Consider the following 16,020-nt stretch of genomic DNA (forward strand, 5'->3'; position numbering starts at 1 on the left):
GGAAAATAAACGAACTAAGAGGTGGAAGGGGCCCAGAGAAAAAATATAATCCTTTTTCAATTTTGAGCCTAACTTCCGCAAAGGAGTAATAATGTCAGAAGCCCCGAAATACCGAATTATTTTCTTTTCAAACAGTTCGTGGTAAGGAACTGTAGTAAGGGGCGACCCGGCTCAATAGTAAACGAAACTCTAAAAAACGGAATTTTGATGCTAAAAGATACATCAAAAGATTCGAATTTTTACGCTGATTCTAAATATTAAGTTTCAATTAATTTAGTCTTTGTCATCAAAAGTTACGAGCCTGAGAAAATTTGCCCTATTTTGGAAAAAAGGGGGAAACATCCATTAAAAGTCACAGAATCTTAACGAAAATCACACTATCGCATTCGGTATATCAGAGAACTCTATAGCAAAAATTTCAAGCTCCTATCTAAAAAATGTGGAATTTTGTATTTTTTGCCAGAAGACAAATCACGAGTGCGTGTTTATTTATTTGTTTGTTTTTTTTTGTTTTTTTTCCCAGGGGTCATCTTATCGACCAAGTGGTCCTAGGATGTCGCGAGAGGGCTCATTCTAACGGAAATGAAAAGTTCTAGTGCCCTTTTTAAGTGACCAAAAAATTGGAGGGCAAATAGGCCCCCTCCCATGCTCATTTTTTTCCAAAAGTCAACAGATTAAAATTTTAAGATAGCCATTTTGTTCAGCATAGTCGAAAACCATAATAACTATGTCTTTGGGAATGACTTACTCCCCCACAATCCCTGAGGGAGGGGCTGCAAGTTACAAACTTTGACCAGTGTTTACATATAGTAATGGTTATTGGGAAGTGTACAGACGTTTTCATGGGGATTTTTTGGTTTGGGGGGTGGGGTTGATGGGAGAGGGCTTTGTGGGAGGATCTTTCCTTTGAGGAATATGTCACGGGGGAAGAAAAATTCAATGAAAAGGGCGCAGGATTTTCTAGCATTACTATAAAAAAAAAAAAAAAATGAAAAAATAAAGATGAAAACGTTTTTTCAAATGAAAGTAAGGAATAGCATTGAAATTTAAAACGAACAGAGATTATTACGCATATGAGGGGTTCTAAAAATACTTTAGCGTAAAGAGCGAGGTATTTAGGAGGAGATAGATACCTCGCTCTTGATGCTAAAATATTTTTAGTGATTTCAACTATTTATTCTACGGCCTTTTTGATTCAGGGGTCATTCTTAAAGAATTGGGACAAAACTTACGATTTAGTGTAAAGAGCGAGGTATTAACGAGGGTACAAACCCCCTCGTACACATAATAAAAATATAAGAATATAAAAGTTTGTTACGTAAGTTAATTCTTAAGTTACGTATATTTTTTACTAATAAAAACGTTCGTTGAATATTAAAAGTTCTAGTAGCCTTTTTAAGTAACCGAAAAATTGGAGGGCAGCTAGGCCTCCTTCCCCACCCCTTATTTCTCAAAATCGTCTGATCAAAACTAAGAGAAAGCCATTTAGCCAAAAAAAAAAAATTAATATACTAATTTCATTTCAATAATTTATGTGCGGAGAGCCAAAATCAAACATGCATTAATTCAAAAACGTTCAGAAATTAAATAAAAAAAACTAGTTTTTTTAACTGAAAGTAAGGAGCGACATTAAAACTTAAAACGAACAGAAATTACTCCGTATATGAAATGGGTTGTCCCCTCCGCAGTCCCACGCTCTTTACGCTAAAGTTTTTAATTGTTTTAAAAAGTAGAATTGTGGCAAAGAGTCAAACTTTAGCGTAAAGAGCGAGGGACTGCGGAGGGGACAACCCATTTCATATACGGAGTAATTTCTGTTCGTTTTAAGTTTTAATGTCGCTCCTTACTTTCAGTTAAAAAAACTAGTTTTTTTTTATTTAATTGTTACTTAGGTCTTGCCTTATGAAAGGGTTTTACTTTCGGACAGATGCGCCATTTAAAAGGGTATTTTCCTGAGTATCCTAAAAATCGTTGAAAAATGAAACGTTTGAAGGGCTGAGTACAAAAAATAAATAAATTGCCAACCTGTCAAGAGTCAGGATATTCAGCGATTTCCTCAATCTCTTTTGTCTTTTTAATGCTCTAAAGAAATATCTATATGTGTTTGCATGTTTGTAATGTATATCTTTTTTAGACATCCTGTCTCCTCCCCACTCGCTGGAATAGCAATCTTTTTCATTTAAATTTACAGTACCAGCAGACCAAGTTATTCTCTGTGAAAAGAAAGGAAGTTTTTTTAATCCCTTTCATAAAACAACTTCAGTTTCATTTTATTTTATTCTCAATAGAAAGCAAAACCAGTAGGATATTTGACATCTGGGTATTTATGACGTCATTCGTAACGAAAAATGTATTCAAAACTAAGCTCCTAAACGAGTTTTCTCGAAGTCTATCTAAATTAAAAAAAAAAAAATCTAACGTAATCTATCTAAATATTTTTTTTTTTTTTTTTTTTTAAACCAAAAAACAATGAAACATCTTATTACGAACAATCTTATTAAAGGAACAATAACTGTATACATGTATATTTGGTACTCTGGTATGCACATTATTCATGCAATATTTATGCCGCAATGAGTAGCATTTAATGCCAAGCAACTAAAAACGAGAAACTAACTTCAGAACCATCTAGCGGACCTCTCGTTCTCTAGAAGTTCAGAATAATCTGATTTGACAACAAACAAATTTCCGTCTACCTATACTCACGGCTTTCGACCCTCAGGGATCTCTAACTTTCGTCAACAGACGACTTATGAAGAGCAATAAGGGGGATGGGAGGGAGTACCAAATTTTTCCAAGGTCGTGACCTATCTAGATCCGTGTTTGACCCCGAAAACTGGTATTACGCCAATTCTACGGAAAACTTACAGTTCTGTTTTTGAGATAAAAATAAATATATACACGTATTGTTTGTTTAATAAATTAAGGTTACCTTTAATGTTACCTATACTAATTTCATAATTTGTATTTTTAAATTTGGGTGGACAAACTCAATTTTTCACAACAAGGTATACTACTGCAAAAAACCAAACCATTTAAAAATACTTTTCTCGATTTTTCAGAAAACCTTCCACCATACTGCAGCCATTCCACCATGGAAATACTTTAATAATATACACACAAACTAATTTTCTTAAGCCTTGTTCTCGATCAACCAAACAACATACTTTATCGTCCTAAACTTCTAACAACCCTTATCAAGCATAAGGGGAGGAGAATGCTGTACCTTTACAACATTCTTCAAAGCTCCATTCTAATTCTCCTTTAATTTACCCACAGTTACATGACTGAATTATTTATAACACCCTTTTGGCTGCTCAAATTTCAAACAACAAAGAAACATGTAATTTAAAATTATTATCTTAAGACAAACAATAGAACGTCTATTAACAGGATTGTATTCAGAACTGCATTTAAGTTGGTACACAACTCAATGAGCCTCATGGGGGAGGGGGAGGGGAGGGGCAGCAAAGGTTAAGATTAGTTCAGTTCTTTTATTTGGAATCTTGCACATATTAATATTCCTACTTGTCTTTCTCCCCCCCTCTTCTAACACACAAAGAAAGATCAGACCTCAGATGCTCTTGGGGTTGTCATGGAAAATAACTTCAAATATTAAAGACAAAATCAGAAAAAAAAAGGAACTAGCAGTAGGCTTTAATTTCTCAGAAAAAGTTTGTTTCTTCTAAAGCAGCACAAAATGCGCAAAAGTTGTATGCTTTTGAATTTCTCCTATAATCTGACAATCCAAAAATGATAATGTTCAATTGAAATACGCTTCTAGATTTTACAATCCAAACGAAATTTTTTTTAACGAGAATCCAGCAGGATTTGGTTCAACGAGACATTATTCAGAATCCAAACGGGAATCTGAGTTAAAATTCACGGTCAGACTATGAAACAGAAATTAAGCTTTACAAATTTATTCTCAATTTCAATCCGGATTGTTTAGCGAAAATGTCTCGAGGGATTAGTTTCTTAGAGTTTGGTCGGTTCGTGGGCAGTACAAAAGCATCTCATCCATTAAAGTCTGCTATCGCCGTTAAATTAGAGTCACTTTCTAATTATACTTTTTCTAAGGAAAGCTCTTAGCAGCAACGAAAAATGTTTTCCATTGTCATTTGTGCAAAGCTTTAGACGAGAAAGTCCTATTCCACTTTGTATTTTCAGTAGAATAACTCAGGAAATTGTTAGAGAGTTGAAACACAATAAGTCTCATTTTTAGCATTGAAAACGTAAGATTTTAAAGGTTGTCAAACCTTTCCTTTTTTCTTTTATTTCGATGTTTTAAATATCACAATAACTTAAACAAAACATTATTTTTCTTTTACTGTTTTATTAGGGCATTATAGGATGTGAAAGATTATCTGCGATCGACAATAAATATCACAATAATTCATACAAAACATTCTTGTTCATTTACTATTTAATCCTAATTATATTTCTTTTACTTCCTAGTTTTTTTCTTCGTACTACTTTGTTCTTACTTAAACTTACTCTTTTAGGAGTGTGTTTCACATTTTAAATGTTATTTCCACATCCCAATATTCATGCTAATCAGGCAGAAATTCTCTAATCTATAAATTTAATAGAATATTTTATGAATCTGTAGTGACATGAAAAAAACATATATTTTATTTTATTTGCCATTTTATTGCTTTGATTGAGAAGATCACAGCAACTCCTAAATTAAGCTCCCTGTTACACAGTCACTAAACTTGCATCAGACATTTACAGTGGGAGAAGATGTCTGGCCCCCCTTTACTTCCTAAATTCACTCCGAAAAAGTCATATACTTCTAAGTGGTCAAAATCGTTATGATTTTCGTCACATAGACCCTCACGTGATGAGGATCAGAGTACTCAATGCAAATATGACAATTCCTTTTCTGAATTTAAATCACGCCTTTCGGGGCGAGGAGATTCAGGTTTGGCTAACACTGGCTTACTGGCTTAGAGAAAGCTAGCACCCTGCGTTTTTACAACCAAATTAAACTAGTGTATGGTGAGGAGCTTTATTTTATTAAATAAAAAATAGGTTTTTCTACTGAAAGTACGGAGCGACACTAAAACTTAAAATGCACAGAAATTATTTCATGTATGAAAGGGGCTATCCCCTCCTCAACGCCTCACTTTTAACGCTAATTTTTTCCTATTGTTTTAAAAGATAGAGCTCTGAGAAAAAGACAAACTTTAGCCTGAGGAGCTAGGTGTTGAGGAGGGGACAGCCCCTTTTATATACAGAATAGTTTTTGCTCGTTTTAAGTTTTAATGTCGCTGCTTACTTTCAGTAGGAAAAACTTGCTTTTTTTTGTTTAATTTCTGATTTTTTTTTAAATAATGCCAGGAAATCCGAACCCACCTCCATGGAAATATTCTCTAGGCAATTCGATCCCAGTGAAAAGTTACCTCGGACAATTACTCTTAACTAGTCCGCGAGAAAAGTTTAGACGGAAAAGAGAAAGCAAGACACATAAAAATTATTTTGTATAAGAATTCTGGCAGATTCCCGCAGTATATAATTTACCCTAACAATTTCACTCCCTGGGAGCTTCCCTACCGACGTAAATCCCTCCCTTGGAGAACCCAGTAGAAATAGTGTCCCCCCACTCAAAAATGTATGCATGGATCCAAAAAACAAATACTATGCGTGAATAATGGACAATTCTTGTAACTTAAAGACTTTTCCCCTGGGGCTTTGGGTGGGGGAGTCATGTAATGCCCAAAGGCATGCTTATTGGGCCTTTCAACTATGATGAAAATGATAGCTATTTAAAAATTTTGACTGGACGATTTTGGGAGAAAAATGGGGGAGTAGGTGGCCAATTTCCAATTTTTTGGTCGCTTAAAAAGTGCACTAGAAATTTTAATATCTGTTCAAATGAGCCTTTTCCTGATATTCTAGGACCACTTGGTTGATACGATCACCCAGGGAAAAAAACAAACACGCATCCGTTATTTTTGTTCTAGTAAAGAATACAAAATTTCACATTTTTGCAGATAGTAGTTTGAAACCTATACAGTAGGGTTTTCTGATTCGCTGAATCTGATGGTGCGGTTTTCATTAAGATCACTTGACTTTTAAGGAGTTTTTTTTCCATTTTTCGAAAATTAAAAAATATTCTCAGGCTTGTAACCTTTGATGGGTAAGACTAAACTTAATGAAGTTTTTTATAATTAAAATTGGAATAAAATGCTGATTCTTTTAACATATCTATTTGTATCAAATCTTTTTTTATTCCATTTTTGAGAGTTTCGGTTACTATTGAGCCGGGTCGCTCCTTACTTACAGTTCTTTACCACGAACTCTTTGAACCACAATTTTCTCGAATTTTAATTTTGATTGTTCTCGCGTATATGAGGGAGTTGCCCCCTCCTCAGTACCTCGCTCTTTACGCTAAAATATTTGTGAATTTGTTAAAAGCTTATTAATCTAGTTAAACGGTCCTTTTGTGTCGGGAGTCATTCTTAAATAATTTGAACAAAACGTCAAACATTAGCGTGAAGAGTGAGGTACAGAAAATGTGGCACCCCCCCCCCCCAGATACGCAATAATTTCTGTTTATCTTAAGTTTTAATGTCGTTCCTTACTTTCAGTTGAAAAAAAAAACAAGCCAAAACATGCAATACCTTTAGTTTATTACCACATAAAAATCATAGTTAAGAAGCTGTTTAAGATATTAATTAATGCTAGAATTGGCCAAAAAAAAGAAACAAATGATTGTTTATATCGGCCATTATTCAAAAATTTTTTAACTTTAGCGTAAAGAGCGAGGCACTAAAGAGGGGAAAAACTCCCTCATAAACGTAATATGAGGGGGTCTGCCCCCTCGTCACTACCTTGCTCTTTACACTGATGTTCGAATTTTTTTCTAATTCTTTGAAAATACCCTCAAAATCCCAAAAGCAATTTAATTAGAACAAATAGCTCTTTTGACATTACTAAAAATACTTTTGCGTCAAGAGCGAGATGATGACGAGGGGACGAACCCCCTCAAATACTTGATAATTTCTGTTAGTTTTAAGTTTTAATATTGTTCCTTACTTTCAGTTGAGTTTTTTAATTTAATTTCTGATTCTTTTTAAATAATACTAGGAAATTCAGGGCCTCCTTCATGGACATTCTCTTCCCCTATGAAAAATTCATCCACGGAAATATCTTATCAGTTAAACCTCTCCCCTGACCCCACTCACCAGAAAAAAAAAATCACCCTGAAAACAATGAGGTTAGTTCATAACTTACAGCCCTTCCTCCAGAAACTGCGGGTGATTAAGTCGTTTTCAAAGAAGTAGTTATTAGATTTTTCGACTATGTTGAACAAAATGGCAAGCTCAAAATTATGAACCGATGATTTTGGTAAAAGTGAGTGTGAGAGGGCACCTAGTAACCCTCTAATTTTCCGTCACTTAAAAACGGCACTAGAACTTTTTATTTCCTTTCGAGTGAGCCCTTTTTCAATATCTCAGGACCAATGGGTTGATATGATACCCCCTGAAAAAAATCAAATAAACACACATCCGTGATCTCTCTTCTAGTAAAAATAAAAAAATTTCAAATTTTTGCAGATAGGAGCTTGAAATCTCTACAATAGGGTTTTCTAATACGTTGAATCCGATGGTGTGTTTTTCTTTCAGATTCTATGACTTTTGGGGGTGTTTCGTCCTTTTTTCGAAAATAAGGCAAATTTTCTCTGGCTCGTAAGTTATGATGGGTAGGACTAAACTTAGTGAAACTTATATATTTAAGATCAGCATAACAATCCAATTCTTGTGATGTATCTATTTGTATCATACTTCCGTTTTTTAGTTTCGGTTACTATTGAGCCAGGTTGCTCCTTACTTACGGTTCGTTACCACGAATTGTTTGAAACTGAAGCTGCTATGGAAATTCCTTATGCATTTGTGGCGAATATGGGCAAATTGTGTGTCACTACATAGAAGACACTGGGAGCCGTATTATAATTACCAAAATCTTTTAAATTCAGGGATTTTGTTTTTACGGAATGTGCGACTGTTCCCAGGTATTTTTGAAGCTGCTTCTAATGACTAGCTTTCTAATTCTTCAAAGCTGCTCTAATTATTGCGTTATGAAGTTTTATAGAGAAAAGCGTGGAGGTGCAGAAAACAGTGATTTAAATATGTGGAGTGCTACTGTTTGTTTTGTCTATTTTCGCTTTTGTTGTTGTGCTTATGGTCACGGGCATTTATCTCATCCCCCTCCCACCCAATGTAATTTGCTCCATATACCCCATCATGAAGAGTGTTGAAACTCCCTCCCTCCTATGCGCAATCTCTCACTCGGCTAAATGTATTAAGTGAGGAATGGTGTAAATATTAAGGTTAATGGTGTTATATTAAGGTTAATATTATTGGTGTAAAGGTCTTAATGGTATTAAGTGAGGAATGGAATGTTTGTTTTTCAAACAATTGGTAATATCAAACTGCAAGTAAATAGTGACTCATGTCAATCATAACAAAAAAAAAATCTAAAAAAATTAATGATTTAGACTATACCAAATAATTTATTCTTTTGATTGTTCCAAAATTTTCAAGTAATTAAGTTTAATATTACTCATTCAAAAGGAAATTGAAAATTCTAGGGCACCCTTATTCGACACCCTTTTGAATTATTTCGCGGTTCGTGCGTACCTGCTATCAAACATCAAATCACCCGATCCAAGTAAAAAGGGGGGTAGTTATTTCTTTAGTGGATAGAGTGTTAAATTTAGCTTCACCAGAATATATTAGTAGTGAATTAATTTTTAATAAAATAATTTTAATAATTTAAATAATTTAATTTTTAATTTTTATTTTTAAAATAAGGTCGCGCAGCTGCAAATTGGTGTTTTGCCATTTTGTGCCGTAAATCAAGGGTTTTGGCTCTCTCAAACAGTTTGTAGCCATAAACTCGCAAAGAACGCACCTTATCGATAGAAACCAAAACTCTGAAAGACTAAGATTGAATTACAAAAAAAAGAACAAATTGGCATAAAGTTGGATTACAGCTACCATTGCATTCATATGCATTCTACCAACAATTTTGAAAGATTTTTTGGGGTTGATTAAAACAATTTTGGGTTGTCTTGCTTTAAAGCTGGCCTATTCCCTGATTGTTTTAAGACAGCATACGTGATTCCATTATTTGAGTCAGGCGAGAGGACTAGTGTGTTAAATTATAGACCCATTTCAGTTTTGCCCCCATTAAGTCGTATAATTGAAAAGTCAATTAATAATAGACTTTGTGCAAATCTTGAGAAATTTAATATACTAAACATTAATCAGTTTGGTTTTAGGGAAGAAATGAATGCGGAACAGGCAATAGTATATTTTACTAGTTGTATAAATCAAGCTCTTTATAAAGGTTACCGAGTTACGACAATCTTTTTTAAACATCATTAAAGCTTTCGATACAGTGGATCAATCTGTACTTGTTGAAAAGTTACCAAGGTATGGAAATAATGAAAGATTTCATAATTTGATAATTAGTTTCTTCTCTGGTCGTTTACAAAGAAAAAATAATACCTGGCTCATTTTATCAACCATTGCTAATTGGATTTAGTGTACCCCAAGAGTCTATTCAGGCCCTTTATTATTTTTTGTCAATGATCTTTCTTCTTCTCTTCAGTCACTTGTGAATAAGGTTCCAGACTTAACCAATAAAGAGATTAATGTTCACTTCTGACGTTTGCTGATGACACAGCTCCTTTTGTGTGTGCGAAAACGACTGAATTGTCGGCTACTGCATAGTCTAACATTATTCAAAAGATATCTATCTGGATAAGGTCAATAAGATTTTTATTAATTATAATAAACATTGTTTTTGTTTTTTGACAGTTAGGTAATTGTAAACCATGGGTATCTTCAGTTGAAGCCTTGCAATATGGAGGACTTCAAGTGTTCGATACCTTTGTGTTATTGTTGATGAGTCACTCTCATTTAAAGATCGTATTGTGAAAGTTTCAAATGTATTAAAAGAAAATGTTGGCATAATTCGTAAACTTAAACATTATCTTCTGAAGGAAATAATCTGTATGTTGTATTTTAGTTTAATTCACCCCTACATTTTGTATTGTAGTCCAATATGGCTGGGAACTTTCTCCTCAATCGTTCATCCAGTCCAAGTTTTGCAAAATATTGAAATTAGAATACTTGCTAATTTATGTCCTTCTGAATCGTGTCGCCAGGTTTATGTCAGGTTGGAAATAACCCTAGCGGCGGCTCTCCGTGACTTTTATACTGTGTTTCTTATGTATTAATTTTTAAAAAAAATTCCACATAAAACGTTTTTTAAAGAAAAGTAAAAATCTCTATTAACCCAAGGATGAGCAGAAAAATTCCACAAATTACTATAAATAAATAAATGAAACTCAAACGAACAGAAATTGCATGCATATTGTTTTCTCGTTTAATTGAAACTCCTAAACATTCCCTATAAATTTCATCTTAATACCCTTAACGTCATTAGTTACAGCGATTGTAGAAGAGCCTAGTGAGCAACAGCTATGAGCATCCTCAACGACGTTGAAACTCTTCTATGTGCCCGATATTACTAGTATGTTTCATCAAGTTTTCGCCCCTTTTCTCTAATAAATTAAAGAAGAATTCCAAAAACGATGTTTTTCAAAGAAAAATAAACAGCTACATTAAACATAAGACGAACAGAAATAAATTCTAATAGCAGCTCTAGCGTAAAACGAATACAGTTCGCTATAAGCGAATAAATGAAACCCGAAATGAAGATAAATTACAATATATAATCAAGGCAAACTACAACGAACAGAAAGTACCACAAACAGTAGTAGGGCTAATGCCCCTTACGCCTTCAAAAGACCAGAACGTCACTTGTGCTTAACTAAAATCAGTTTTTATTTTGAGCTTTGTGTTTTTATATGTCATACATCAACAAAAGAGAAACAAACAAAAACTCCATAATAACTAAAATTACTAAAAATAACTAATGAATTGTAGATTGAAAGTTCAATATACAATGATATTCATTCCTGAACGTTTCGTCAACTTTGGTTTAATTAACGTTAAATTAGAGAAAACACATAAAATGTATTTTGTTTTCAGTAAAGTACAAATGATGTTCTGGTAGTTGACGTAATGTCATCCTCTTAAGTGCATGAATTTACATCCTTCTAGCCGGTTCTTCTATATTTTCCCCTCTTTTGTCTAAACGGTAAGACAAACACGAAGGAACACAGCTTAGTTTATTCACCTTAAGGGGGATTAAAAAAAAACAAAAAAAAACAAAGTTTTTCAACTGAAAGTAAGGAGCAACATTAAAACTTAAAACTAGTAGAAATTATAATGTATATGAAGGGTTTCCCCCTCCTCCATACCTCACTCTTTACGCTAAAGTTTGACTTTTTGTTCCAATTTCTTAAGAATAGCTATTAGAATGATAAGCCTTTTTAAAATTTCTTAAGGAAACTTTTGCGTAAAGAGCAAGGTTTTGAGGAGGGGGCACCCCCCGATATAAGTAATAATTTTTCTTGGTTTTATTTTTAATGCTGCTCCTTACTTTCAGTTGAAAAAAAGTGTTTTTTATTTAATTTCTGATGGTTTTTCATTAATGCCGGGAAATTTGATTCCCCTCCATGGAAAATTCCCTTCTTCCACGAAAATTTCCAAAATAGAAAGTTACTACCATGTATTCCCCACCAGAAAAATCCCCCCAAAAGTATATATATACTTCCCAGTAACCAAAACTGTATGTTAACAATGGGCAGAGTTCATATCTTGCAGGCCTTCCCTGGGGCTCTGGGGGTCAAGTCGTTCTCAAAGACATAGTAACTAGAAATTGCGGCAATACTAAATAATATAGCCATCTGAAAATTTTGAACAGATGACTTTGGGGGAAAAGAAGTGTTGGAGGGGGGCTAGTTGCCCTCCAATATTTTTGGTTACTTAAAAAGGGCACTAAAACTTTTGATTTCTCATCAAATGAGCCCTCTCGCGACCGTCTAGGATCACTAATTTGATACCATGGAAAAGCACATACGGGAAAAAACGAAGAAAACAAGCAAATGGACACGCATCCATGATCATTCTTCAGGCAAAAACTGCAAAATTCCTCATTTTTGTATATAGGAGCTTGAAACGTTTATAGTTATTGTCTTTGATATACTAAATGTGATAGTGTGATTTTCATCAAGATCACTTGATTTTTTTTGGAGGGGGAGGGAGATTTCCCCCCTTTTTTTTAATAATTTGGCAAATTTTCTCAGGCTTTTAACTTTTGACTGGTATCATCAAACTTGATGACCTTGTACATTTTTTTAATAAGCATCAAAATTCGATCCTTTTCATGCATCTATTGTTATCAATACTCTGCTTCTTAGAGTTTCGGTTACTATTGAACTACATCGCTCCTTACTTACGTTTGTTACCACGAACTGTTCAACACACTTAGAAATTTCTGAATAGTGCCATTTCAATTTCCCATTTCTGGACATGGCAAAAAAAAGATGTCAATAAATGAGCCGACAGGGCAAAAAAAAGGAACTGAAGATGGGTTCTTCCGTTTTCTGGGAGCTTTATCAAGCAATAAATTTGAAAAAGAGCCACGGGGCTTACCAAGAAAAAAATTCTAAAAACTCCAAGGAATGGCCAAATGAAGAGATTTCTCACTAATTAAAATCTGAAAAGAAAAACTTAATGACCTGCAGAGATTAGGACCCTGCAAAAGTGGGAGACAGGAAGAAACCTTCATCAGCTAAAATAGATAATTAATAATGCTACCTGTCTCCAAGAGCGTATCCAGGGGGCTAGGGTTTTGAAAAACCTAGGGTTTGAAAAATGTTTGTCAGACTTGTAAAAACGTAATAAAAATGAATACAAACATGTTTTGATGCATTTAAAAAAGATGTAAGTCCCCCACCAAAAAAAAGACATTTTTTGAACCCCCCCCCCCTGAAAGAATCCTAGCTATGACCCTGCCTGTCTCCCGATTATTCGTGCCTGGTTTACAGAAAACGCCAAATGTAGACGCTCTGCTAAGTAACAGCTTCATTCGGCGTTCTTCTTCTGTTTTTGATGATCTGCTTAGGGGCGTTTTACTTTAGACTCCCCCCGATAGCTGAGCCAAAAGAAGGTACAACTGACACTTTCTGTCTCAAACTGCGCCAAAATAAAAGAATAGTAGTGTGTTGGACACTTTTAAGCCGCTGGTGCCAGCAATTTAGGTAAATATATAATACTAAACAAAATATTTTATTTTTTTCCATGTTTATAATCCTTTACTGCCTAAATAAATTATTTTTCATTTTTTTTAGATTTATCGTAATAGTTTTCCCGATGAGATCCAGAAGTATTTGCACACTCAGCAACTGCCGAAAAGCTGTCGCATGCGTTTGGGCCCTTTCACCTCTACTAACCATTCCTGCCTATTTTGCAAAGGTATATATGAATAAAACATTCAAGTTATACCATTTATTTAAACTAAATAAGTAGTCCAGACGCTGAACGAATACTTATCCGATAAGTAAAGTTAACCATCATAGGACTGCTCACATTTAGATACGGAGCATAGTGCTGGCAGAACTTTTTTCTCAGGTTAATTCTGTCTAAGAAATGTGGGGCTAAACTTCATTGATATTCCATTTTTCTACATGGTTGTTTAAAGTCTTACATCCCTGCAGTCAAGTCCTTGCAATAAGTCTGCAATCTTATTATATTAAATAAGAGGACGTTCCATCCAGAAATTTTTTTTCGGCATTCGGTAAAATTTCCGCCAAAGACGAAAATTTCCGCAGAAATTCTGCACAATTCCTGATTTCCGCTGAAAATTTGGCGTAAATCAGGTAGCGATTCAGTAAAATCTAGGATTTTTTTTTTCTTTTAAGAAATTAGCCACTATAGAACCGCTCACATCTAGATATGGAGCATATGTTGGCAGAACTTTTTCTCAGGTTTATTTTGTCTGAGAAATGTGGAGCTAAACTTCATTGATATTCTGTTTTTCTAGTCTTAATTTTTGTACATGGTTAATTAAAGTCTTTATCCCAAAAAATTATATTTAGTCTCTTTGTGTTAATTTTTGCATCTTTTAAATCTTCAAAATGTTATTAATCTGAGTTTCCTCAAGAATCATAAAGAATCCGAGTCTGTATCTCCATACTTGTTTAAATCTTGGAATGAAATAAAATATAAAAAAACTAGTTTTTTTTACTGAAAGTAAGGAGCGACGTTAAAACTTAAAACGAACAGAAATTACTTCGTGTATGAAAGGGGCTTTTCCCTCGTCAACGCCCCGCTATTTACGCTAAAGTTTGACTCTTTCTCTCAACTTTACTTTTTTAAAACAGTAAAAACTTTAGCGTAAAGAGCGGGGCGTAGAGGAAGGAGCAGTCCCTTTCATATACGTATTAATTTCTGTTCGTTTTAAGTTTTAATGTCGCTCCTTACTTTCATTTAAAAAATGAAATTTTATTTAATTTCTGAACGTCTTTGAATTAATGCATGTTTTGATTTTGGCTCTCCGCAGATGAATAATTAAAACGAAATTTGCATATTTATTTTTTGGCTAAATGGCTTTCCCATAGTTTTGATCGATTGATTTTTGAGAAAAAAAGAGCGGGGGAGGAGGCCTAGTTGCCCTCCAATGTTTTGGTCACTTAAAAAGGCAACTAAGACTTTTTATGTTTTACGAAAGTTTTTATTAGTAAAAGATATATGCAACTTACGAGTTAGCTTACGTAACGAACTTTTGTATTTGACACTAAAGCTTAAATTTTGTCCCAATTTCTTAAGAATGACCACTGAATCACGTGTGTTTTGATTTTGGCTCTCCGCATATGAATAATTAAAAATATTTTTTTTCGGGTAAATGGTTTTCTCATACATTTGATCGGACGATTTTGAGAAAAAATGAGCGGGGGAGGAGGCCTAGTTGCCCTCCAGTTTTTTTGTTTCTTATAAAGGCAACTAGAACTTGCACAACTAGAAGAATGACCCCTGAATCACAAAGGCAGTAGAATAAATAGTTGAAATTACTAAAAATACTTTAGCGTAAAGAGCGAGGTACTAGGAGGAGGATAACCCTTATTATGCGTAATAATTTCCGTTCGTTTTAATTTTGAATGTATATTTATTATGAAATTTATTATGAATAAATATATTCATATTTATAGCATCAATCCCTCCCCTAGCCAAAAAATCCCCCTGAAAGCATCTGTACACTTCCCAATGACCATTAATATATGTAAGCACTGGTCAAAGTTTTTAACTTTTAGCCCCTCCCACGGGGAATATGGGGGATTAAGTCGTCCCCAAAGACATAGTTAATAAGGCTTTTAGACTATGCTGAGTAAAATAGCTGTCTCAGAATTTTGATCTGGTGACTTTGGGAAAATAATTAGCGTGGTGCCGGGGTGCCGTCAAATTTTTTTGGTCACTTGAAAAGGGCACTAGAACTTTTCATTTCCGTTAGAATAAGCCCTCTCGCAACATTCTAGGACCACTGGTTCGATACGAACGTCTCTGAAAAAGAAAACAACAAACAAACAAACAAATAAACACGCATCCGTGATTTGCCTTCTGGCAACAAAATAAAAAATTCCACATTTTTGTAGATATGAGCTTGAAACTTCTACAGTAGAGTTCTCTGATATGCTGAATCTGATGCTGTTATTTTCGTTAAGATTCTATGACTTTTAGGGGTTTCCCCCCTATGATCTAAAATAGGGCACATTTTCTCAGGCTCGTAGCTTTTGATGGGTAAGACTAAGCTTGATGAAACTTATATATTTAAAATCAGCATTAAAATGTAATTCTTTCGATGTACCTATTGGTATCAAAATTCCGTTTTTTAGAGTTTTGGCTACTATTGAGCAGGGTCGCTCCTAACACGTATTTGACGCTTATGCTATATCTCGGAAAGGATTTGGGGTATCATGTTGAAACTTCCAGGGAAAGGTAATGAGACGAGGACAGCTGGACGTCAAACTATGGCTTGAGGAGAGGCTAGAACTAAATCAAAATATAGCATGTGCATTCAGCTCATCAAAATGCCATA

The 16,020-nt window shown here is 34.3% G+C and overlaps 1 protein-coding gene across 1 annotated transcript in view; it reads left to right on the forward strand.

The window, feature by feature from the left end:
* LOC136034987 (galanin receptor 2a-like) overlaps nt 1-16,020 on the forward strand; it is a 146,297-nt gene that overhangs the window by 55,350 nt on the left and 74,927 nt on the right. The window contains exon 3 of the mRNA XM_065716556.1: nt 13,280-13,403. Coding sequence (XP_065572628.1) covers nt 13,280-13,403 — 124 coding nt within the window. The remainder of the gene's footprint in view (nt 1-13,279; nt 13,404-16,020) is intronic.

The sequence above is a fragment of the Artemia franciscana genome, chromosome 13, assembly GCF_032884065.1.
Source record: "Artemia franciscana chromosome 13, ASM3288406v1, whole genome shotgun sequence".
In the NCBI taxonomy this organism is placed as follows: Eukaryota; Metazoa; Arthropoda; class Branchiopoda; order Anostraca; family Artemiidae; genus Artemia; species Artemia franciscana.